At 34.5% G+C, this 23,257-nt stretch overlaps 3 protein-coding genes and 1 long non-coding RNA gene across 6 annotated transcripts; 2 read left to right on the forward strand and 2 right to left on the reverse strand.

Annotated features, from left to right (window-relative positions):
* Positions 1-5,682: 5,682 nt before the first annotated feature.
* LOC104793183 (uncharacterized) lies at positions 5,683-6,307 on the forward strand. The gene is made up of 3 exons (XR_769214.2): positions 5,683-5,772; positions 5,850-5,904; positions 5,983-6,307. It is a non-coding gene; the product is annotated as an uncharacterized LOC104793183 (long non-coding RNA).
* A 4,403-nt stretch (positions 6,308-10,710) lies between these two features.
* LOC104793184 (inactive TPR repeat-containing thioredoxin TTL3) lies at positions 10,711-14,098 on the forward strand. Of its 2 annotated transcripts, none has more exons than XR_015559975.1 (7): positions 10,711-12,140; positions 12,234-12,429; positions 12,521-12,708; positions 12,790-13,134; positions 13,212-13,413; positions 13,503-13,609; positions 13,699-14,098. XR_015559975.1 is itself a non-coding variant. In XM_010519484.3 (7 exons), exons 1-7 carry the CDS (start codon positions 11,266-11,268, stop codon positions 13,849-13,851), a joined length of 2,055 nt encoding a protein of 684 aa, XP_010517786.1. In that variant the 5' UTR covers positions 10,932-11,265; the 3' UTR covers positions 13,852-14,098. The 2 variants fall into 2 exon arrangements, 1 of the variants encoding a protein (XP_010517786.1); XM_010519484.3 differs by having other exon boundaries at positions 10,932-12,140; positions 12,801-13,134.
* Positions 14,099-14,225: 127 nt separating this feature from the next.
* Positions 14,226-16,369, reverse strand: LOC104793185 (14-3-3-like protein GF14 mu). Of its 2 annotated transcripts, none has more exons than XM_010519487.3 (7): positions 16,078-16,369; positions 15,542-15,848; positions 15,361-15,448; positions 15,152-15,261; positions 14,919-15,067; positions 14,627-14,685; positions 14,226-14,546 (listed from the first exon to the last, which is right to left on the reverse strand). In XM_010519487.3, exons 1-7 carry the CDS (start codon positions 16,148-16,150, stop codon positions 14,544-14,546), a joined length of 789 nt encoding a protein of 262 aa, XP_010517789.1. In that variant the 5' UTR covers positions 16,151-16,369; the 3' UTR covers positions 14,226-14,543. The 2 variants fall into 2 exon arrangements, with proteins under 2 accessions (XP_010517789.1, XP_010517788.1); XM_010519486.3 differs by having other exon boundaries at positions 14,627-14,688; positions 16,078-16,364.
* Positions 16,370-16,769: 400 nt separating this feature from the next.
* On the reverse strand, positions 16,770-21,107 carry LOC104699409 (phosphoenolpyruvate carboxylase 2). Its single transcript, XM_087454831.1, has 10 exons — positions 20,804-21,107; positions 20,068-20,459; positions 19,896-19,980; positions 19,594-19,816; positions 19,409-19,512; positions 19,240-19,324; positions 18,991-19,145; positions 17,766-18,764; positions 17,291-17,677; positions 16,770-17,202 (listed from the first exon to the last, which is right to left on the reverse strand). Exons 1-10 carry the CDS (start codon positions 20,969-20,971, stop codon positions 16,909-16,911), a joined length of 2,892 nt encoding a protein of 963 aa, XP_087310957.1. The 5' UTR covers positions 20,972-21,107; the 3' UTR covers positions 16,770-16,908.
* Positions 21,108-23,257: the final 2,150 nt, after the last annotated feature.

Consider the following 23,257-nt stretch of genomic DNA (forward strand, 5'->3'; position numbering starts at 1 on the left):
CCACGTTTCGCCATTTTCAATCTCTCATGATAATCTAAATAAGCCACAGACATATACAACTGGCGATAGTCGTTTGTTTCTTTACACACTGACTGACATATCAATACTTTTTTGAGTACTTTGAGGTGTTATATAGTCTGAACAATTTTCCCATGTACATAAATTTGTTGTTTACTGCTGCAAATTCTACAGGTACATATTATTCGAAAAAACAGTGAAATTATCTGTTTATATTAATATCAAAAAGATTATCATGGCACATTAGCAGTGGCACTACCAACCTATAGTGGGGAGTCAAATTCTTTGTGTTAGTTTGGGCTACATATAAAGTCTCGCTAATACAGATTTGGGGGAATATAAATGTCATTAGTGAAATGACACGAACGGGAGCTTCCGAGAATAATGGATTTAAGGCAGAATTGACAAGAAAGAGCCGAATTAATTGAGCAAACTCATGTAATAAGCTCACTCATCATATGCATATCTATATTGATTTGTCCCTATCACAACGCTTTATGCCCCCTACCTAGCACCCGCCACAATACGGCCAATATCATTCAATTCAACTCTCGACTTAAATGATTTCCTACATACTGAGAGAAAATGAATATTTCTTTTGTTCGCCAATAATTTACTTAGGCACTACTTCTCAAAAGTTTAAGAATTTAAAAGTTCCAAAATCCAAGAATAAAACTTAATTTAAAAAAAAAAAAAAAAAACAGGAAACAATACAAAGCTTCAAAACTCATCTATACTGTACACAAACTTATTTAATAGATGAGTTTAATCATATTTGTAAACGTGAAAAGGTTCAGTTTGGGCCTAGAAAGATGGAATTGAGCATATTTTTTTTCCCTTCGACACTATTATTCTGCCACATATAATATATAATATTCAAACTATACTTTTGATTTACTCAACATATTATTCAACATTTATTTAGTTTCAGTTTTGTTTATTCAATATATAAAGATAAATTCTGATCATCTCCAACATATATCTCTATTTTTTTCTCTAAAATACAGCAACTCAAAAATAGAACATTGTTTCCTTCCAATGTATTACTCTATTTTCAACTCTAAAATAGAGTTAATGTAAAAAAAATAGAGGTAAGAATAGAGTTGCTCTATATATAGAGCAGTGTTCAAGAAAGCGCTCGGCGGTATGTGGGCGGTGACCCAGCGCCTAGCGCCTAGAACGCCTAGTCGGAATTTTAAACATTTTTAGACGGTTTAGGCGTTTACAATATGAACATTATATATATGATATTATATGTAAAATTATATAAAAATATATGTTAGAAGAAATAAATAATAATAAATCATAAACTAAAATTAATAAAAATACATTTCTTTAATTTAGATTAATAACATATAAACATTTATAAATATTTATATGAATATAAAACTTAAAATTTTAAATATATGTAGTTAAAAATAAAACATACATTAAAATAAAAAATTTGTGATTTTAGGCGGTCTAAGCGGTCGTCTAGGCGTCTGCTGAGCGCCTAGCGCCTAGACGGCGCCTAAGCGGCCGCCTAGACCGCTTTCTTGAACACTGATATAGAGCAATCCTATCATTTTCTCTATTTTAGAGCAAAATATAGAATAGGGTTGGAGCAAATGTTGATCTAAAATAGAGATTTGACTCTAAAATAGAGTAGAATTGGAGATCCTTAGGGTGTACTCAATGCAAACTAAAATATATATAGATAAATTCTTTAGGGTTTACTCAATGCAAACTAATATATATATATATATATATATATATATATATATATTTTACGTTATCATATGGGTTGAAATTTGATTTATCTACCAGTTTATTTTGTTGAATAATATTTTGTATAAATATATATATATATATATATATATATAATGTGGAATTTTATGTGAATCTATTGCTGTACTGTAATTTTGACAAAGGTGAGGTACTTGTTAGAATATAGTGAAAATGAGGTACTGCTTGTTTGTTTTCTAAAGGATTATTTACTCCAAACATCATAAATTTGACTTTTCGGGAAAGGAAAGAAAAACAGATAAGAACTTTAAAAAAAAATCAACTGTATCCAAACCGATTAAAAGCTAATCAGTTTCTTTTGTTTCAGGTAAGACTACTATTAACCAAATGGAGATAAAGATTAGAAGAAGGTGTGTCATTGTAAATGTTGTATAATCTATTCAAAATTCATATCTGAAAGGTTAGTTATAGTTTTGTTTATATTTGCGGTGATGAGATTTTGCGTATATATACTTAGGCACTATTTCTCAAAAATTTAAGAATTTAAAAGTTCCAAAATCCAAGAATAAAACTTAATTTATTATTATTTTTTTTTTTGAAAAAACAGGAAACAACAAAAAGCTCCAAATTAACCCATCTATACTGTATACAAATTTACAACAGATTATAATTTTCAAAAGAACAATTTTTTTTCCATGAACTCTACTCCATTAAGAGGTCTACAACATACAAAAGAGAAGGCTTCGTTAGTGGTATCGTTGAAACGTTCTTAAAAGGTTAAAAAGCAGAATCAATTATAGCATTAACAAAATAAAATTAGTTAAGAGTTATACCTTTACATGGTCTTAATACCATATATAATTACATTAACAAACTAACTAAAATTTTTAATACCATATATAATAAATTGTGATGAGAACAATCTCTTTATTGACAAAAAAAATATAATTTCATTATTATTTATAATGTTATTTTCCGTTTTAAGTGGAAAACGAATAAATTATTAATCTCTTTAGATGGTTATAAATTTTTAACAAACCCAAAAATAAAAAACTAACTTATGTTATTAACTAATGTATATTATAAAATATTAAGCCATACCAAGTATATCCATGATATTATAGTGGTATTTAAGCCTCATTTGAGACTTCATATATTCATAAAGTTCAATTTCTTCTCCATCTCAGTTTTGTAATTAAAACCTTTGAGAAATGAGTTGTGCATCATATGTTCATCATATCATATTATATATTGAGGAGGATAATATTGACGAGGTGAAAGACCTTCTACATCAAAACTGATCTGGTCGTCATTCCTTAGCCTAAGGACTTTGGCTACGTTTATAAAACCGCCGCCTAAGTATATCGGTTAGTGTCATTGAGGTCTATAATGAACAGATAAGAGACCTGTTGGCAACATCTTCACCATCAAAGAAGTAAGAATTCTTTACATAATTAAGTCCAAACCACATGGACTGAATGATTCCCTTTCTAACATTTTATATCACATTATGAGGGTTGTTTAATATAGTAACCTATGTTTGCAACATGCTCTCTATAATGGTTTTAGCCAAAAACCTGATGAATGGTGATTGTACAAAAAGCAAGCTTTGGCTTGTAGATTTAGCCGGAAGTGAGAGGTTAGGAAAGACTAACATGCAAGGGGAGCGTATGAAGGAAGCACAGAAAATCAATAAGTTGCTTTCAGTTCTAGGGGATGTGATTTATGTATTGGCAGTGGTGGATCTAGAAAAAAAATAGCTAGAGTAAATTTTAACTGAAACCGAAAAAATATTTATAAAAATTCAAGTCTCTTTGATGAAAAATATGATTCTAATTTTATTTAAGAAAGACAACCCATTTAAAAAAATTAACCCAATACTATTAAAAAGTATATGGGCTTGTAAATTTGATAAAATAAATAGACAAATTGGATTTTGAACTTGGGTTTGTAACTGAGATTTGATGTGGTCTTTTGCTATTAATGCAAACGATGTCCAAATTTATTAAAAAACTGAAATTTTTAAAATATGTGGAATTTAATACCATTCAATAAAGCAAGTGTCGTCTATGAATTATGATAATAATAAATACTATTTCATTTGCTCCTAATTAATATTTATACAAATGTCAGTCCCTTCGGGGACATCCGATAAAAAATATTTATACAAATGTCAAACCATAGTAAAAATTCTGAAAGCTAATCTTATTTTGAAGTGCACATTTCACCAAAATTGAGAGTTGGTTTTGTTGAACCAAGATTAATTAGTAGAGTCACTATCGTCATCCATCTCAAGTTTTGGCGGGCTCGATTGAAGTCAAGTTTTACGAACCGTCGGTGTTAAACCCCCGTTACATGATATAAGACTGTGGACGTTAGCTGGCATGCACAATAATAATAACAGTGAAAGAGTCACCCAGCTGGCATGATCACCACCGTTGCAACATGCCCTTTTTTTGTAGTGTATTAGTAAGTTTAAAAGATCAATTATATATTGCCATGATGTTATATGTTGCCACATGAGGTTAGATGCTCGATCATGTGAGCATATGCTTATATGATTAGTGAAGGATGATTGAAACAATTCATCAAAGGGTTCTTCTTCTTACTTGATTAATGGGTAGTGGTATATTATTACAAACTGCAAAGCCTTCTGTGTTTAGTGATAAGAACAAAAAAAAAACACAAATGAAGTTCAATATATCTATCTAATGCAGAGCTGGCAATTGTTTACGGGTGTCCTTTTGATAAGGCTGTCTCATAGTTCTCTTTCTTTTTTTATGGGGATTAGATTACTAAGTTAGTATTTAATTCTTTAAAATTAATAATTGCTTTGTTGTAGTGTAGTTTTTGGTAATCGAAATTTTTTAACTAGTTAACCGTTGCGCCGTTCCAAATAGTCCGTCCCGTTCAGACCGACGGAACCACTAACTACATTGAACCAAAAACCAAGCACCATGCAGGCCTTCCACTACAAAAAAAGGGCATGTTGCATCAGTTAGATTGTATCAAATAAATAAATGATTTAAATTTGAATTACTTTTTTATGAATGATACAAAAATAACATTTAACATCAATTCAAATAACTGATGCCATAAGTAATCTGATTTACATCAATTCAGAAAAATTGATATAAATTGATATTAATTTACATCACTTTAAAATATTGATACAAAATATAATTTTACATCACTTAAACAATCGATATAATTTATAATTTATACTAACATTACTTAAAATAATTGATACAAATTTACATCAATAAAAATTTATGCTAATTATATGATTTCGCATCGATTGTAAAAACCATATAGATATTTAATTGTTTTATATCGATTAAATGAACTGATGTTATTTACTCTTAATTTGTATCAGTTAAGAAATTTGAAGCTAATAAAACAAACATGCATAATCATTAACAAATAAAATGAATATAAATATATAAATATATTAATTTATTAGTTTTTAATCATTTTCAGTTTTTTTAATCTCTATTTAAATATCTAATTACATTCTAGGTTTTTTTCTTAATTTACAAAATAATATATATATATATATATATATATATATATATAATATTCTTTCTACCGTATATACACTGTTTGATTTGGCAATAAATACAAAATAATAACAATTAATTTATTAAAACCTTAAATCTTTATAAATTTTTGTTAAAAATTGTTTATGGTTCCGAAATAAACACAATTTCGAATTTTGTTTATATATCTCATGTATATCCTCAATTTCCATTTTAGAAAATGTGAAAAATATTCTTTTAAACAAGTAATAAATGTTTTAAATATTTTACCACAAAATAAAAATAGCATTTTCCTTAAAAATAACTAATTAACTCATTCCTTTTTTTGAGGGATCCTCAATATTTTTTTCTTCAATCTCACGTTCACTTAATTTATAACTGTTAGTTCTTCTCCATCTCATGCTCTTTTTATTTTTTGGGAGGTTTTTACTTTCTCAATTTCATCAATAAATCTACATATGTCGAAGCTTCGATTCCATTTATCTCAAAGGTTGTGATTACCTTCATTCTCATATTTTGCTTTGTTATAAGTTTTTGTTTATGTTCTAATCATGATTTTGTAAACAGTGAGGAGATTGACATGTATGTACTCCTACATGGTTTGGGAAAAGATAATGTAAAGGTATTCTTATACTTTCAAATAATATTTTCTATATCAAACAATATTCAAGAGATATAGTTATTTTTTTGTTTTTTGTAGTATGAAGATATTCACAAGCACCATGATAATTCAAATGATCCTTTGCCATAGTCAACTTACAATCATTATTCTACATGTAGAAGAGGCGTAGCTATTATAGAAGAAACCGTTTTCAAGATGAAGGAATAATGTCCGCAAGAGTAACATGGAACAAAAGCAAGATGTGTTTCATAAACGCGGAAGGAATCATTGCTCAATTGTAATTTTGGATCATATCACTATTTTTTTTCTATAAAAAGTAGATGATGATGTATCTTACTAGGGTTTGAATAAGATTTGATGGTGATGTAATTAGTAAAGATTTAAATATACTTTTATTGAGATTTTAATAGATATTTTCAACTGTTTTTGCTATTCAAATTATAATGATTAATAAAAAATATTTTGCTATTCAAAATATAATAATTATTAAAAAATATGTTTTATTAATCAAATAAATTAGTAATACGAAAATTATATTTAAAAATTGAAAATAACATAATTATTGGAAATTAATTATAAAAATTGGCATTAATTTTTACATCACTACTTCTAGTTGATACAAAAATTTAACATCAATTATAATAATTGTTACAAATAGTAATATCACTTATATTAATTGATACAAATTTAACAACATTTATAATAAATGATACAAAACTTATCATCATTTTTTTTACAAGTGATACATCTTAACATCGATAACAATAATTGATGCAAATATTTTTTAAACTGATGCAAAATATTTGCATCACCAAATCATAAATCAGTTATATAAATGATGTAAAACTTATTTGCATCAATTATACATGATGCAAATATGTAAAATAAGTGATGTAATACAACCTTTTTTTGTAGTGATAGTCTAATATTTCCAATTATCCACACATGCGTCTTTAAAAGATATTTCATTTCATCAAACTACAATAATTTGCAGTTCTTATAACTTGACGCCTATGTATAAATTTAAAGTCACATCATCGACTGACCAAACCTATTTCCGCCAGCATTGTTTTCACGCACCAATTATAGAATTTAGTTAACTATTTCACTATAAAGAAAAGTACTTGCTTACTATAGAAATTTTAGAGTAAAGGTATGTAACTTTAAAAAATTGCGGGTGGGATGACAAAAGAAAAATGCGAGTTGGACGGTAATGCGATCTGTACATATATTCTTTGCTTGCACTGACATTATGATCTTAAGTTTGAAAATAAAATAAAAATTCTATTGACGAAACATTGGATACCCTTAATTAATAATCATAGTTGGTTAAGCTTAGACAAGCGTGGATTAGCTTTTGGTAAACTGATAAATCGAATAATAATTAAAAAGAACCTGATAATTCTCATACGTATAGATTAGTTATCAAGAATCATGGATCATGGTGCAACAGATACAGATAGATAGAGAATATATCACGACCGCCAATGGACGTATTCGGCAATACGAAAAAGAGAATTTATAAATTATAATAATTGTCACGTGAAGTTATTACAACTTACAAAGAACTAACGATTTGACTTAATTTGTTTCATGTGAAATTATAAGCACTTACAAGTTACAAGGTTAGAAATCTTGTTTTCTCTCGGCACACTCCAAACCAACCATCAAATTTAAAGCCATAATACCTAGACTAAGATCAAGAATCATTCTAACTACTGTAGTTGATTACGTAATAAAGTATGCTTCATGCTTGCCGACCGGTAAAATTTTAGTAGTAAAAAACTAAGATTCCTTCTTTTATTTTGTATGAAACCTGAATCTTGTGATTATAATTACCAAATAAGATTCCCCGACAGTGATTCAATGAGTATATAGAAAAACACATCATTAGCAGCTAATTGCACATATTTGTCTAATCTCCACACATTTCCTCTTTTGTCCACTTTTGATTGGGGTCATTCATGCTCAAACATTACAGCCTGCGCATTGTAGTATGTTTTGTATGTCTCCGGCGGAACAAACAATGTGATATACGTTGAATAAAACAGACTAATTGTAAATGGTGTGATTGGTGTGGTCTTTTGCTATTAATGCAAATAGTGTCCAAATTTATTAAAAAATGAATTTTGAAAATATGAGGAAAGTAATACAACTAATATTCCTTTCATTCATAAAGCAAGTGTCGTTTTAGACTAACTTTTCTCTTGGAACTGCCGTTTATGAATTATGATAGTAATAATGAAATATATTTTCAATTGCTCCTAATTAATATTTATACAAATGTCAAACCATAGTAAATATTCTGAAAGCTACTCTTATGTTGAAGTGCATATTTCACCAAAATTGAGAGCTGTTTTTTTTTAACCAAGATTTAGTAGAGTCACTACTATCGTCATCCATCTCAAGTTTTTTTGGCGGGCTCGAGCTCGAAGTCAAGTTTTTCGAATAAACCGTGAACCGTCGGTGTTAAAACCCCGTCAACATGATGAGACTCTGTACGTTAGCTGGCATGCATAATAATAACAGTGAAATTAAGAGTCACCCAGCTGGCATGATCACCGTTTTGCATTATCCCTGTTTTACCGCAACACCGTTCTCTTTTTTTTTTTTTTCTTTATAAGTCTTCTTAATTAAGAATATATATTTTTCTTTTGTTGGTGAAATAATGAAGGCGTGCATGGTGCTTGGTTCAATGTAGTTAGTGGTTCCGTAGGTCTGAACGGTACGGACTATGTGGGACGGCGCAATGGTTTACTAGTAACAAAAAAAACTACTTACTTATACTACAATCTACAACAAAGCAATTATGAATTTTAAGGAATTGAATACTAATTTAGTAATCTAATCCCCATGAAAAGAAAAGAGAAGTATGAGACAGCCTTATCAAAAGGACACCCGTAAACAGTTGCCAGCTCTGCATTAGATATTGAACTTCATTTGTTTTTTTCTTTCCCTCTCATATCTATTGTAATTACTAACTACTAATATTCATTTATGTCATGTATATGGAGTATTAAATAGGCTATTCACATTTTAAGAAAATTACTTCTAATAGTACAATAAATATGGTGGTTTTTTATTTTTTTTTGGGCAAAATAAATATGGTGGCTTAAACAAAAGTTTGGCTGGCTTGATAAATACATCTATGATAAAAAGACGATCTTGCACTCAATCTTCGCTGTCTCTGAGTACGAAGGGTTGAATTCTCTATGTGGCATTTTCTGGCAAAACTAATTATTTCTTCTCATAATAAAAGTTGGTCAAATTAGTTTAACCAAAGCTCCAAAAGTCAGTGATCTTTGACATATTATTTTTAATTCATGATTTTTTAAAAAAATTCTTCTATTTTATTGAAATAATCAATAGATCTACTTTCTTCAAATGTTAATTCTTGTTAGGATTTTTTTTTTGTTTATAATTTTTAAAAAAATCTATACACTAGTTAAAAACACTAATGTTCTCACCAAAAAAGTTAAAAATACAACTAATGTCTGATTACTATATAATCAATTGAGTCGGCCAATTTAATGCGGGTCTTCTTTACAACGACCCCTGAAAGTGGGTTTGATAAATGAAACAAAAAACATATACTACTACAAAGTCTACAATGCAACAAACAAAATGTAATAAAGATCAAATAGTAACATGTCTGTGGTGCATTAAATATCCTACCAAGGTTTTTTAATAAAATTCCAATATGATACCTTTGCTTATGGCTAGTGTATAGTAACCGTAGTAGTAGTCTGTAAATTGAATTAAAAAACTCTGATATCTGATAGAGTAACATTTTGGGAACATGAGAGTGAACGTGCTTGCATCTGCGTGCCTTGACATTTTCAGCAAAAAACGAATTTAAACCATACACTAACTTCACGTCAGAAAGCATCTATTTAAATACTTAAATTATACATTCCAGAGTTTTTACGCTTAGTCTCTTACACATAACCCCTAGATTAGATGCAATGTATATAAAACATGTATTATCATAATTCGTTTTCTTTACAGCAATTAGTTAGCGATAATATGAAAATATATGTAGTTAGCAAAGTGTTAAATGTTCTAATTTATAGTATTGTGGACATTAAGTATGTTAATATTATGAAAAAGTCTAGTTATTGTAGGACCGCGAAAATCCAAATATATTAGATAACGAATATGATGTCTATGTAAAACGATAAAGAAAGAATAGATTCTCGGAGGCGAGATATGATCTCTTTCCTTAACCCAAAGTAGCTCCCGCAGTGTGGCGGATTAGTGAGTACATGGATCCCAAGATACAACCGAGACGAGCCCGAATCACAGCACTTGATTTCGGACTCAAACGAACGTTGGCTCAACGATACACTCTTGATAACACTTACGTTTCTTAGAGAGAGAAAGAGGAGTGAGAGAGAGTTGGACTTTTGCTGTTTTGAGTTTTGTTTCTTCGCAAGTGTATGAAACAATGAACGAGAGAGCTCTGTATTTATATGGAGAGAACGACGAGATGCTCTCCACAAAATCTGGGCCCGTGGACTGAGATATCGGGGAGTTGAGGTGAGCTGAAGACGCGCCCGAGTATCACACGTTAGTGAGATTTCCGGAACGACTAACTATTCCGTTTGGAGTTGATAAGATTTCAACTCTCGACTTCATTATGCAAAACGACATATCTTGTTGGACCTAAAGGCCCATTAACCAAGACCCAAACTCGAGCTCAGTTTGATACGACACAAAGGCATGTGTGGTTTGCGTAACGGTCACTCATCTCAAGCTAACCACTTCTCATTCATTATAACAACGATTTTGACAAGTAACTACACTATGTTATAGTGCTCATTACAAGGAATTCAAAAAGTCTTTAAACCGGTCATTCCGATGATGGACATCACCGGAAAATTCACCGGAAAGATGGCTAAAGCTATGTTGTCAAAATTGTAGTTCCAACAGTTATTAGTGTTCGAATACAGTGATTTAACCCAAAAGAAGTCAACTATTCTATAGACTATAGTATAAGTTATAATATAAAATTAGATAAAAAAATCACCGAATAAATTTCATCAACGACAAGTAGCCGTGAAGACACGGGAGTGAAGAGAGAGAGAGACTCGTGAGATGAACAAAGAAGAAGATCAATGTCATAATCACAGTGTAAATAAAAATTTCGTAATCTTTTTTTTTTATTAATTAATTAATCAAGGTTAATCTCTGAGTTCCTTATTATTTGATCTGTCTTGCACTTTATTTTTTTTCTTCTTCTTCTTCTTCTCTCTCTCTTCTCTCTGGACTCTCAGTACTTGTTTCTTCTGTCGTCCGGCGTTAAAAAGCTTCGGTGTGGTCCGGTGCTTTCTGAGAAGAAGAAGCCATTAAAGAGTAGTGATGTCTCATTCTAGAAGGCTTTCTTTAGAACCTGCTATAGATTCAATTACTGGTAGATTCCGTGATTTAAAGAGACACGATGATGATGATGAGGACGTCAACAAACCTGACTTCAGAGAACTCGATCTGGGTTCTCCTGTCTCTACCTTAATGCCACGTGGCTCTGCTTCTTCTTCTTCTTCTTCTGCCGCTGCTACTCCTACTAGCAGCTCTGGCTCCTCTTCGGGCTCTGCTGCTTCTGCCAAACCGTCGGTGATGGCCAAGCGTTTGGAGAGTCACTCCGGCGAGATTTCTAGCCCCGGATCCGGAACCACCACCACCCGGAATCTTAAACCGGGTCATCGAAGATCTTCTTCCACCGGTACGCCGTTGATCTTCTCTGGCTCTAGCTACTTCACCTCGCCGCAGGGAGGTGGTAGTGGCGCTACGTCGGCAGTGTCGCCGAGTCCCGGCGTTTTACCTGCCGGAAACATCTGCCCGTCGGGTCGGATCTTGAAAACCGGAATGTCGAGCCGGACCTCAACCAGGACTGAGACTCTCTGTACAGGAACTGGAAATTACGGACACGGAAACGTTGTACGCAGCGGAAGCGGAGGCGGAGGAGGGAAGGCGGCGGGGAACAACGGCGAAAACCCGGAGGAGTTGAAGAGACTGGGGAATGATATGTATAGGAGAGGCAAGTTCTCTGAAGCTCTATCGCTTTACGACAGAGCTATTTCGATTTCACCGGAAAATGCTGCTTATAGAAGCAACCGTGCGGCGGCTTTAACGGCGTTAAGACGGTTAGGAGAAGCCGTTAAAGAATGTCTTGAAGCTGTTAGGCTTGATCCTTCTTACTCTAGAGCTCACCAACGACTCGCTTCTCTTTATCTCAGGTAATCTTGAGACTTGAGAGTTAGCTTTTTTGGAAGTGGCTGCGCTCTGTGTTTTAGTTTTTAAAGACTAAGAATTGAATTGTTTGCTTGTAGATTGGGAGAAGCTGAGAATGCAAGACGTCATATTTGTTTTCCCGGGCAATGTCCGGATCAAGCTGATCTCCAACGGCTACAGACGCTTGAGAAGCATCTCCGGCGATGCTCGGAGGCTCGAAAGATTGGAGATTGGAAAACCGCTATTAAGGAAACAGATGCAGCCATCGCAAACGGCGCTGATACGTCTCCTCAGGTAAGAGGGAGACTTCATTGCCATAATGGTGATATTTGCTTGTAAAGATGTTTTTAACAAATGGTTGCTATTTTTGATTGATTTGGTACAGCTTGTAGCTTGTAAAGCAGAAGCCTTTTTGCGTCTTAACCAAATAGAGAATTCAGATTTTTGTATATCTTGCGTGCCAAGACTCGATCGTCATCATTACCAATCTCAACTGCAAGCTAAACTCTTTGGTATGGTAGCTGAAGCTTATGGGCTCTGTATCCAAGCTCAGGTTGATACGGCATTAGGAAGGTGAGCTTTCGAAACTCGGACAAGTTTTTTTGTTAGTTGCTTGTTTGATTTTCTCGGGCGGTGAGTGAGTAAAGATGATAGGTTTGTTGCAGATTTGAGAATGCGGTTGTAAAGGCAGAGAGAGCTGTAATGCTCGACCAGACCAATCCCGAGGTAGCGTCGGTTTTAAACAATGTGAAGATGGTTGTGAGGGCACGCACTTGTGGTAATGAGCTTTTCAGTACGGGGAGATTCTCGGAAGCGAGTGTAGCTTATGGAGACGGTCTCAAGCACGATGGCTCCAACTCGGTTTTGTACTGCAACAGAGCAGCGTGTTGGTATAAACTCGGTTTGTGGGAGAAATCTGTTGAAGATTGTAACCATGCGCTCAAAATCCAGCCTAGTTACATCAAGGCACTTCTAAGAAGGGCTGCTTCATATGGAAAGGTAAGACTAGAACTCACTGTAATCAGTTAATTAGTGTAGTTTATTTGATTGACATATAGTTTGTTAAAAATATATAGCTTGGTCGGTGGGAGGATGCGGTTAGAGATTATGAGTTCTTGAGAAGGGAACTTCCGGGAGACAGCGAAGTTGAAGAGTCTTTAGAGAGAGCGAAAACTTTGCTAGTGAATAGAAGCCAAGAATCTAAAAGCTTAGGATTCAACAACGAAGTTGAAGCGGTTTCGACTTTGGATAAGTTCAAGAGCTCTGTATCACTTCCCGGTAAGTTTAAAACAGAAAATACCAAATGTGTCTGAAAGGTTTGAGATTTCATATGTCTTGCTCAAGTGGATGGAAACATTTTTGTTCAGGTGTCTCTGTGTTTCATTTCAAATCATCATCAAACCGACAATGCGAAGAAATCTCTCCCTTCATCAACACTTTATGTCTCCGGTATCCATTAGTACATTTCTTTAAGGTAAAGAACAGATTCCAAATACGCTACACTTGTATATATAACCTATGTTTCTCCTCACTGTTCTAATCGAGGAAATGAAATGTTATTAGGTGGATGTAGAGGAGAGCATGGTGTTGGCGAAAGCAGAGAGTATCAGGAAAGTTCCGACATTTAAGATGTACAAGAATGGAGATAAAGTGAAGGAGATGGTTTGTCCGAGCCACCAGTTTCTAGAGGACTCTATAAAGCATTTTCTCTTATGATTGAGAAAGCCCTATTCATCAGTTCTCTGCTTCCCTATGATTCGATGATCAGAAGAGCCTATTTAAAGACTCAGAAAGCAATCTTTGTGAAAGATGGGGAAAGAGCTATTCTATCAAATTCAACAAACTATTCATTCTTTCTTCTAGTTTTGATTCTAATTCTTTTTTTTCTTTTTGTTTTTGGAGTTCGACTCTACTTGCTTTGGCTATATTACATATGAGTAAATGTTCAGAAGGATTCAAGAAATGCAAGCTTCATTGTCTATTTCCACCTCACTTAACTTGTGAATGCTATTTCTCTCATTGGTGTGGTTGGTTCAATCAAACACACCAATGAAACAGAGTTGGGAAGTGGAGATGGAAAGAGTGTGTACTTGAAAACCAAACAGCTTCTGTCTTACCAATTCAGACATGAAGGGATATATAAAGACTGGATCCATAATATGGACATATAGTAAGAAGACAGTACTGAAAAATAAATTACAAATACGCAGTGTCGTGAGTCAGGCATCAAATGATGCAATACATTCAAACCAGAGAGATTTGGGACTAAACCATCGTACAAGTAACATAGACATTAATGATACAGGAAACAGAGGAACCCTACGTTTCGCTATTATTCACCGCGCATTTAGTTGTTCTTGATACATAATGACCATGGCTGCCGCTATTATGGGTGCACACATATCAGATCACTGCATCAAGAGCAAAGAGATCTTGTGTCAGATTTGACTAATTTGATTCACTTCAAGGATAGGAATCCCTTCTACTTTACCTCTGCTATATCTCCACCTGCACCAGCTTTGGCAGAACCATTCGTCTTATGGGCATCATCTGCTGCATATACAGGCAAAAAAAAATTTGGAATCCGCAGCAAAATATTTCAACCATCTATCATCAAGAATGTCCATGGAAATGCTTAAAATGTCTAACAGATTCGTTTGTTGCCAAGCAAAACAAAACATCACATTTGAGTAATGGCTAGATACATCCAGAATGGGAAGAAAAAAACTAAAACGGAACATCTCATAAGGTAAGAGATTGGTTAGGTTCAGAATGATTATTACCTCCTTCTTCTGGGATGTCAGAAGTCCACAAGGTCAGATTGTCCCTAAGGAGTTGCATTATTAAGGTGCTGTCTTTGTATGATTCCTCGTTCAGAGTGTCAAGCTCTGAGATAGCATCATCGAACGCCTGCTTAGCAAGGTGACATGCCCTGAATAGAAAAGATAAAAAACAATCTCAAATTTTCACAACAATGAGTCTTTTCTTTTCTTAGTATAATAAACAATCCCTAAACCTTTCAGGCGCGTTCATGATCTCGTAGTAGAAGACAGAGAAATTCAAAGCCAAACCCAATCTGATAGGATGTGTTGGAGGGAGCTTAGCCTCAGCAGCAGTAGTAGCAATCTATAAAAGAAACACACAAAAAAACAACTCAAAACTAAAATCAAGGAAAAAAGGAGTATATCAAGTAGTCAATAACACTATAGAGCACAAGTAGATCACCTCATAGGCTTTCAAAGACTGATCAGCAGCCTCTTTCCTCTCATTCCCTGACTTGAACTCAGCAAGATAGCGGTAATAGTCACCTTTCCTGCAAAAACATACCAATAACAAAAAAACACTTCACACACATAACCTTAAAACCTAAATTATTTGTAAAAAGAGCAATATATAGAGAGCTTACATCTTGTTGAAGAAGACAGTTGATTCACCCTCAGAAGCCGATGGAATGAGATGCTCATCTAAGACAGACATAATATCAATGCATATGTCAGCAAGCTCTAACTCAACCTTCTCCATATAATCTTTGATCCTTTTTACATTAACATCATTCCCTTTCACAGCTTCCTTCTGTTCAATCGACGAGAAGATCCTCCAGGAAGCTCTCCTTGAACCAATCACGTTCTTGTACCCCACAGAGAGCAAGTTCCTCTCTTCCACCGTCAGATCAACGTTCAATTTCGCAACATTTTTCATTGATTCCACCATCTCTGTATAAAAGAATTCACATTTACAATAACCCATCATGTCAAAAACAAAAATCAAGACTTTTGATTTCCGCAATCGACAAAAAAAAAAAATCCCAATCAAACCAAACGATTAAAACCCTTTTGATACAAAAATCAAAATCCAGTAAAAATCAAAACAGAGCAGAATTAGACCTGACAACCACACATAGAACCAATTCGAAAAGGAGATAAGAAGATTCTTTTTTTTTACCTTCATAGCGCTCAGCTTGCTCAGAGAGCTTAGCGAGGTAGACGAAAGTGTCACGTTCTTTACCAGAAGCCATGGCCGAGATTACTCAAGATTTCAAATTCGAAAAGCTTATGTCTTTTTTGTCCGACTGATCCCGAGTCTGTCGACGATCGCTGTTCTTTTGTGTGTTTTGTTTTTTTAATTTTTCCTCCAGACCAAAGAAAGAGAAACACAGAGAGAGACGTGGGGACACAAGCGTAATTAATGCGGGTTTAACGGGGTAATTAAAAACAAAACTCAAAAAGGTCAGTGTCTGTAAGTGATTTTATTCATTTATATTATTCCTCGTGGGATCCACTACCCAACTATATCATGACATGTCATCACTCTCTATCCACCAGTCCACTCATTTTATCTGTACTTTATCTTCTCATGATATTTATTTATTTTTCAATTCATATAATGGATTAAATCTTCTATATTTCATCCCTATCTACTACAATAGGAAAACAAAATTTCATCTAATAAAAAATAAGAAAATACCTATCTTGTTTTTTGGTCAACTAGTTTTTACACTATCTACTAATCAACCAAATACTCTATTGTTTTGAATTTTGTACCTTTTCTTATAAATTGTTTGCTATTTTTTTGTTTTCATCATTTCAGAAATATATATATTTCATAGATATAATAATTGAACGACATGAAAAAACTTAAGAAATTATCATATACTCATTTAAAAGCAAGCGTACACAAACGAGGGAGTCAGAGATTTCATCACATGATAGGATAAACATATTACGTTACATAGGATAGATTTTAAGGAATGGTACAAAGACGGTTTAAACTTGCTTAACCGGTGTTTTGCATACCGGCAGCGATACCCTTCATGGTGAGGATAACGGTGTCTTCAAGTCCTGGTGCGTATTCGCTCTTTGGATTGAGCTTCACCAGCTCAGCTGCTGGACTAGACTCCATGTATTCCTTAGAAAGATGCGGCCTGACTTTGACGTGGAAGCTTGGGTCACGGATCTGCTTCAGTGTGTAGGCTTGGCACACGTTCAGTGTCGTGATGTATGGGTCACGTAGCTGCAGCCTTTGCCTTAAGTAAGGGTCACCTTCTAGAATGTCTTTGTGACCTGCGACCTGGAAAGGTAAGAAAGCGTGCGGGTTAGTTTAAGTGCTAAAATAGACTTAAAAGCAAGGGTCACCTACAAGTTATAGAGACTTATACCTGGAGTAGGAGGCGTCTGGTCTCTTGGTAGTTAACTCGGAGTTGTTCACCGAATGGCTGAAGTTCTTCAGAGACGAGGAGGCGGTCGTACAGAGCTGCGATTCCTGGATCTCCTTTGGCGAAAACCATTTCGACTAAATCAATTGTGACACGGAAGAAAGGCCATTGGTTGTACATCTCTTTCAGCATGTTGAGATTCTTGTTGTCCTTCTGGATCACACGTTTGAATGCCCCTCCAAAACCTAGCCACACGGGCAAGTGAAACCTTGTCTGAGTCCACGCAAAGATCCACGGGATTGCACGCAGTGACTCGATTCCTCCGCTCGGTTTACGTTTAGCTGGTCGGCTTCCTATGTTCATTCTTCCATACTCGAGCTCAGGTGTCGCCTATAACACAAGCCCAAACAAGAAGTTAAGACTTTGTTCACCTACAATTTGTTTATGAGAGGAGTAATTGTGTTGGTTAAGAGCTTACCAGACGGAAGTACTCAACAAAACGGGGCTCCTTGAAGACAACAGAACGGTATTCTTCAGTGGCAATTATAGCCATTTCATCCATGAGGACACGCCACTCAGGCTTAGGGGAAACCGGTGGATGCATTCCGTGCTCAAGTGTAGCAGCCGTGAAACGCTGAAGAGTTCTAAAGCACAAGTGCTCTTCTCCAAAAGACTGTTCGATAACTTCACCTTGAACTGTTACTCTTAGTTGCCCGTGAATGGTATCCGGAGGCTGAGACAAAATAGCAAGATGGGTAGGTCCACCTCCTCGTCCTACAGTCCCACCTCTTCCGTGGAACATTGTGAGCTTGACTCCATATTCTTTTGCCACCTTCACAAGCTCTTCTTGAGTCTTGTATAACTGCCAAGCCGCAGATAAACGACCAGCATCTTTGCCCGAGTCAGAATACCCAATCATGACTTCTTGCTTTCCGTTGATCCGGTTTCTGTACCATTCTATGGAGAAGAGACGAGCCACTGAAGCAGGAGCAGATTCTAAATCGGCTAGCTTCTCGAACAACGGGACAACTCTCAGAGGATGAGTGATCCCGCATTCACGTTGCAAGAGCTCAACAGCAAGTACATCTGATGGAGCAGTGGCCATTGAGATGATATAAGCACCAAAACTATCCGAAGGAAGCTCGGAAATGACTTTGAAAGTGTCCAACACATCTGCGACCTCTTCAGTTCTGGGGAGATCAGGTCCAAAGAGAGGGCGTTTCCCACTTAGCTCAGATAAGAGCCATTCCTGTCTTTTATCCTCTGACCATTCTTTGTAAGATCCAATACCCAAGTGTGTTGTGATAGCATCCAAGACATCGGTGTGTCTGTCAGATTCTTGTCGGATATCAAGTTTCACAAGCGCAAGCCCAAATGTTGAGACTTGGCGCAAGAAATCGAGCAAGCTTCCATCAGCAATAGGTCTGTCACCGCAATCACAGAGCGACCTGTAACAGAGCTCAAGTGGCTCCAAAAACTTTGGAAAGAAACAGAAACAAAGGTTAGAAACTTAGACAAATCAATAGGAAAGTCACAAGAATGATCTTAAGGTGGTTCAATCAATGTTTTGATTCTCTTCAGTTTCAATGTTAAATCAAATATGTTTCCAAAGGAATTAAAGTTTCAGTTCATCTTCAGTTTCAGTTTTTGGATAATCTGGTTTAAACATCTCTAGTTGATCTGCAAACAGCAAGAAAACACACCTGATCCAAACTTGTGAAAACAGCGTCTTCAGGAACGTCCGAAACTCCGCTTGACAATAACTGACGTGCACGTTCACGTGTGTTGTACAGCTTGTCCCTCACATCTCCAAGAATAGCTCGGTATGGCTCATTTGCAGGGATTTGTTTCCAAAATTCTACATCATTCCATCCAAAAACCAATTATACATCCAGCAAAATATAACAAACTATTGAATCTTATATAAAAATTGTCAGAGAATGGTAACACACCAATATAATGTTTTGCATCCCTCTTCGCACACCTTTGACGTTCTGCACGGACCCGAAGTTCCTCATTGCAACGCCACATAGACATCTGCAAAACATACATATAAGATCCTTGTCTACCATTAACAGCCAAAACGGTAAGAAGTTGAAATGTGATATAACTTTTCCTTACCTCAAACATAAGATCTTCTATCTGGGAGAAGTAGAGATTAGCAGCCATCATTCTAGCTAATAAGCATACATCTCTTGTAACTTCAGGAGTTACTCGTGGGTTTCCTAGATTCAGAAAATGTCTCCACTAATGAGAACCAATTCATGTTTTAAATGGCTAAAGAGAAGAAAGAAGTGAGAGTGTACCATCACGGTCTCCGCCCATCCATGAAGAGAATTGAATGAGAGGCGCATTGTAAGGAACACGCTCGTTGATTCCGATGTTCTTTAAAGCCGTGTCAACACGTCTTAAGAACTTCGGAACTCCTTTCCAGATTGTCTCGTGGAAGTAGCTCATACCTGCTCTCATTTCATCTTGCGGTGTAGGAGGAGTTCTTCGGATTTCATCAGTGCGAAAAGCAGCTTGAATCTGGTGCAACCAAAAACATAGTTTTTTAATAGAATTCAAGCAGAAGAAGCTTCATTGAGTTCTTATGTTGTGTATGTACCTCTCGTTGCAGAGCTTCATCGAGTTCTTGTTTATCATCAGGAGTAATGTCCTTCGCATATAACTGCGTCAAACAATCACGAATCCTGAAACATTGAGATGAAAACACATCAGTAAAGTCACACAAGACAAGGCATTCAAAATGTGGGAACTCAAAATAAGGTTAAACAAACCTTCCAAACTTTTGGAGCAAAGACCGACGAACAGATTGAGTCGGATGAGCAGTCAAAACCAAGTCAACAGTCTGATTCTTGAGAGCATCAAAGACTTCTTCAGGAGTCTTGTTAAGCTGCAAAAGCCTCTTGAGAGTCTCTTCAATGTCGGATTCAGTTGTTGCAGAGGCCTCATCAGCGAAATCGCCTTTCTTGAGCTTCTTAATCCTACGCCGGTAAGCAATCTGGACTTCCTCAGCTAGATTAGCCAAGCTAAGCATGTTGGAGAATGCTTTAGTGACAACAATTGAATCCCCTGGATCCAAACTCGTCAGCATATTCCCAAGCTCCTCTAGCTTATCAGTGTTGCGGTTCCCATCGTAATCAGCAGCCACCTCGTAGCATTCTTGAACCTTTTGACACAAAAAACAAAAACATAATCTGATTCAGAACACCAAAGCATTAACTGAATAAAACAATCTCAGTGAGCCATTGAAGCCAAACAAAAATAACTCTCTATCCCAGTACTAACAAAAACAGAGAAATCTGATGCAAAACTACTCAATTTCACTAAAAAGGATTGAACTTTACCGATAAACTAAGCAGATACAACAAACCCACTTGATAATTAACTGATGTTTTAACCCTAAACGTAACTCAAAGTTCAAATTTTTACCACAGACCCAGTTCTCAACAGAGAAGAAAGAGTGAGAGTGATCTCTCTGAGAAAGAAGAAGAAGAAAGAAAGGGAACATACGAATTCTCTGACATCCTCGCCATGCAAATCCTGAAGAATATCGAGAAATCGATCGAGCAACAGAGCATCGTACTCTACAAGCTTGTCGTCTTCAGAGACTTTCCCAGGAGCAAGAAGCCTGAGCTGAGCATCAATCGAAGCCATCTTCTCCAAATTTCTCGCAGCCATGGTTTATGCTTCTCTCTCTCTCTAGTAGTAAAATAAAACTGCTTATAGAGTAGAGAGATTCTCAATAATGTTCCAGGATGACACAATCAGAGCAAATCAAGGAAAATATATCCGAAAAAAAAAAAAAAAAAAAAAACAAGTTTCACTTTTAAAATAAGTTCGTGAGAGTGGCGTAGTAGAGTAGAAGAAGCTCGTGAGAAAACCCAAAAAAAAAAAAACAGGTGGAAAAAGAAGAAGAAGATCGAGAAGGTTCGTTCACGAGGAAGACGATGGGATAGAGAAGAAGAGAGACAGGTGGATAAAGTTTGATAGGTTTATTTTGATTTTTCCTAATAAAAAAAAAAAAAAAAAAAAACTATAAGAAACGTAAAGGTTTCTAATATAGTCCATTCGATGTGTGTAGTTGTATCTTTTATTTATAGCCGGAACGTATGCTCGCTCTATAGTCCATTTTTTTTTTGTTAAAAGAGTTGATTGAGTTATTCAAAAAAAAAGAGTTGATTGAGAGTTCAAAATTTTAGATTTTGTTAGATTTTTTTTATTTTTTTTTAATTCAGGTTATGATAGATATCTCTATCTTGGTCCTCTTAACTATATCAATTCACATAAAACATAGCTATAAGATTTGACGAAACCGTAGCAATATATATAAATCTATATTGGTTTTGTAAAGTTTTTCTATTTTTAAATATTGATTATGTTAATTTTTTTTTTTGAGGAAATAAAAAACTAAAATCCGTTGAAGGGTGATAGAAATGCCAAGTTTCATAGTTTTTGAATAATATACTTTTTATATATATAATAATAACTATTGGGACATATGAATATGATAAAATTTTGAGTTTCAAAAGCAAAATAGACTAATTAAAGGAGTAAAAGACTAACGTTATTGTCATAAGTTCTCCTCTTCATCAAACCAGACCAGGAGTTTGCTCTGTTCAAAGTTTTAACTTAACAAATTACATTATGTACTTCACTACTTAAGTAAGTATGTAAAGATATAGATTTGTATCTATGATGTCCCCATATGAGAGTGTTTAGAACATAAACAAAATGGTGAGAAAATTTATGAACTGCTTTTCATCTTTTGAATGCATGTACGTCCGTCATACGAAATTAGGAACGGGGGACCAAACTCTGCATGTGTACGCTTCTGATAACTTTCAGGGTGGACCAATAATGAGTCCACCAATTCGACTTTTATTTTTCCTTTTTGTTTGGCTTCTTTTTTTAGTATAGCACGAAACTAAATATCGTTTCTTGTTTTTTTTGTTTATTTTTTTTTTTATCTTATGCTTTTGTACGAAAAGCAATTTAGAAAATGTGAAAGCTTACAAGATGATTAAGGGGCAAAGGATATGGAATATGCCAAAGAATATGCCAAATGGTGATGTTACATATACTACATAGCTTTCTTCTCCTTCAATTTTTGCATTTGTGAGAAAGAAAAAAAATTGATTTAATATAATAATGGGAAAATTATTTTTCTTTTGAGTCATGCCAATCTAAGTAGAAGAATCTGTCTAGAAAATGGATTCAAAGTAATAACTAATTTTTACCAAGAAGCCTTAGAAAATTATAAACAAAGGTTTAGAAAAACAAAACTAGCTACTTGGGTGCAAAAAAAGTAAAGAGGAAAATCCCCAAAAGTTGTGGAAGGAGCCAGAAATATAATTCGACTTTTTGACCTTTTGACTTAAACGTCCCACGTCTATTACGGTCATATCATATAGTTTTTTTTTTTTTTAATGAATAACTAGTATTCATATTTATTATATTCATTTTCTTCAGTTGATTCTCGAATCTAAGAACAATCACCAACCAAATTAAGATTCCGACGAGTGGAAATAGAATCATATAAAGTCCTTATCGTATCAACTTATTTTATCGAAGGCCTTATCGTATCAATTTATAAATCCCAGCCAAATGGAATCATTTAAATAATATACATATACATATGAATTCGGACCTGTTCCATATTATACATATATCGAAGATAGTTTTTTTTTGTTTTTAAAAATGTGAAGTGTGTATTATATATAGAATATTTTGTATAATCATATAACAAAGCATCAGACGATAGTACGATACTATCGCAGATTATATGAGCTTTAGAAAATGTGAAAGGGCAATGTGGATAATTTGTATGTAACCTTTTAATTTCTTCAAGAGTCGGACGAAAGAAACAAATACGCCAATATAAGTTTTTTTTCACTAATATATCAAATAAGTTTGCTCACATTTAATTCCTTATTTAACTATAGCCACTAAAAACTTGACCAACCA

This window comes from Camelina sativa, chromosome 6 (genome assembly GCF_030686135.1).
Source record: "Camelina sativa cultivar CO46 ecotype springtype chromosome 6, ASM3068613v1".
NCBI lineage: Eukaryota > Viridiplantae > Streptophyta > Magnoliopsida > Brassicales > Brassicaceae > Camelina > Camelina sativa.

What these genes read in the sequence shown, in the direction of transcription:
- LOC104699409 (XM_087454831.1), bottom strand. Translation starts at nt 20,971, where the DNA reads ATGGCTGCGAGAAATTTGGAGAAGATGGCTTCGATTGATGCTCAGCTC. An exon ending in TAGAAGATCTTATGTTTGAG is followed by an intron (nt 19,325 to 19,408) that starts GTAAGGAAAAGT and finishes TATGTTTTGCAG; the next exon opens with ATGTCTATGTGGCGTTGCAA. An exon ending in CCAGACGCCTCCTACTCCAG is followed by an intron (nt 17,203 to 17,290) that starts GTATAAGTCTCT and finishes TTACCTTTCCAG; the next exon opens with GTCGCAGGTCACAAAGACAT.
- LOC104793184 (XM_010519484.3), top strand. Translation starts at nt 11,266, where the DNA reads ATGTCTCATTCTAGAAGGCTTTCTTTAGAACCTGCTATAGATTCAATT. An exon ending in GTTGATACGGCATTAGGAAG is followed by an intron (nt 12,709 to 12,800) that starts GTGAGCTTTCGA and finishes GGTTTGTTGCAG; the next exon opens with ATTTGAGAATGCGGTTGTAA. An exon ending in GGGCTGCTTCATATGGAAAG is followed by an intron (nt 13,135 to 13,211) that starts GTAAGACTAGAA and finishes AAAAATATATAG; the next exon opens with CTTGGTCGGTGGGAGGATGC.
- LOC104793185 (XM_010519486.3), bottom strand. Translation starts at nt 16,150, where the DNA reads ATGGCTTCTGGTAAAGAACGTGACACTTTCGTCTACCTCGCTAAGCTC. An exon ending in AGTCTTTGAAAGCCTATGAG is followed by an intron (nt 15,262 to 15,360) that starts GTGATCTACTTG and finishes TTTCTTTTATAG; the next exon opens with ATTGCTACTACTGCTGCTGA. An exon ending in ATCATGAACGCGCCTGAAAG is followed by an intron (nt 15,068 to 15,151) that starts GTTTAGGGATTG and finishes TTTTCTATTCAG; the next exon opens with GGCATGTCACCTTGCTAAGC.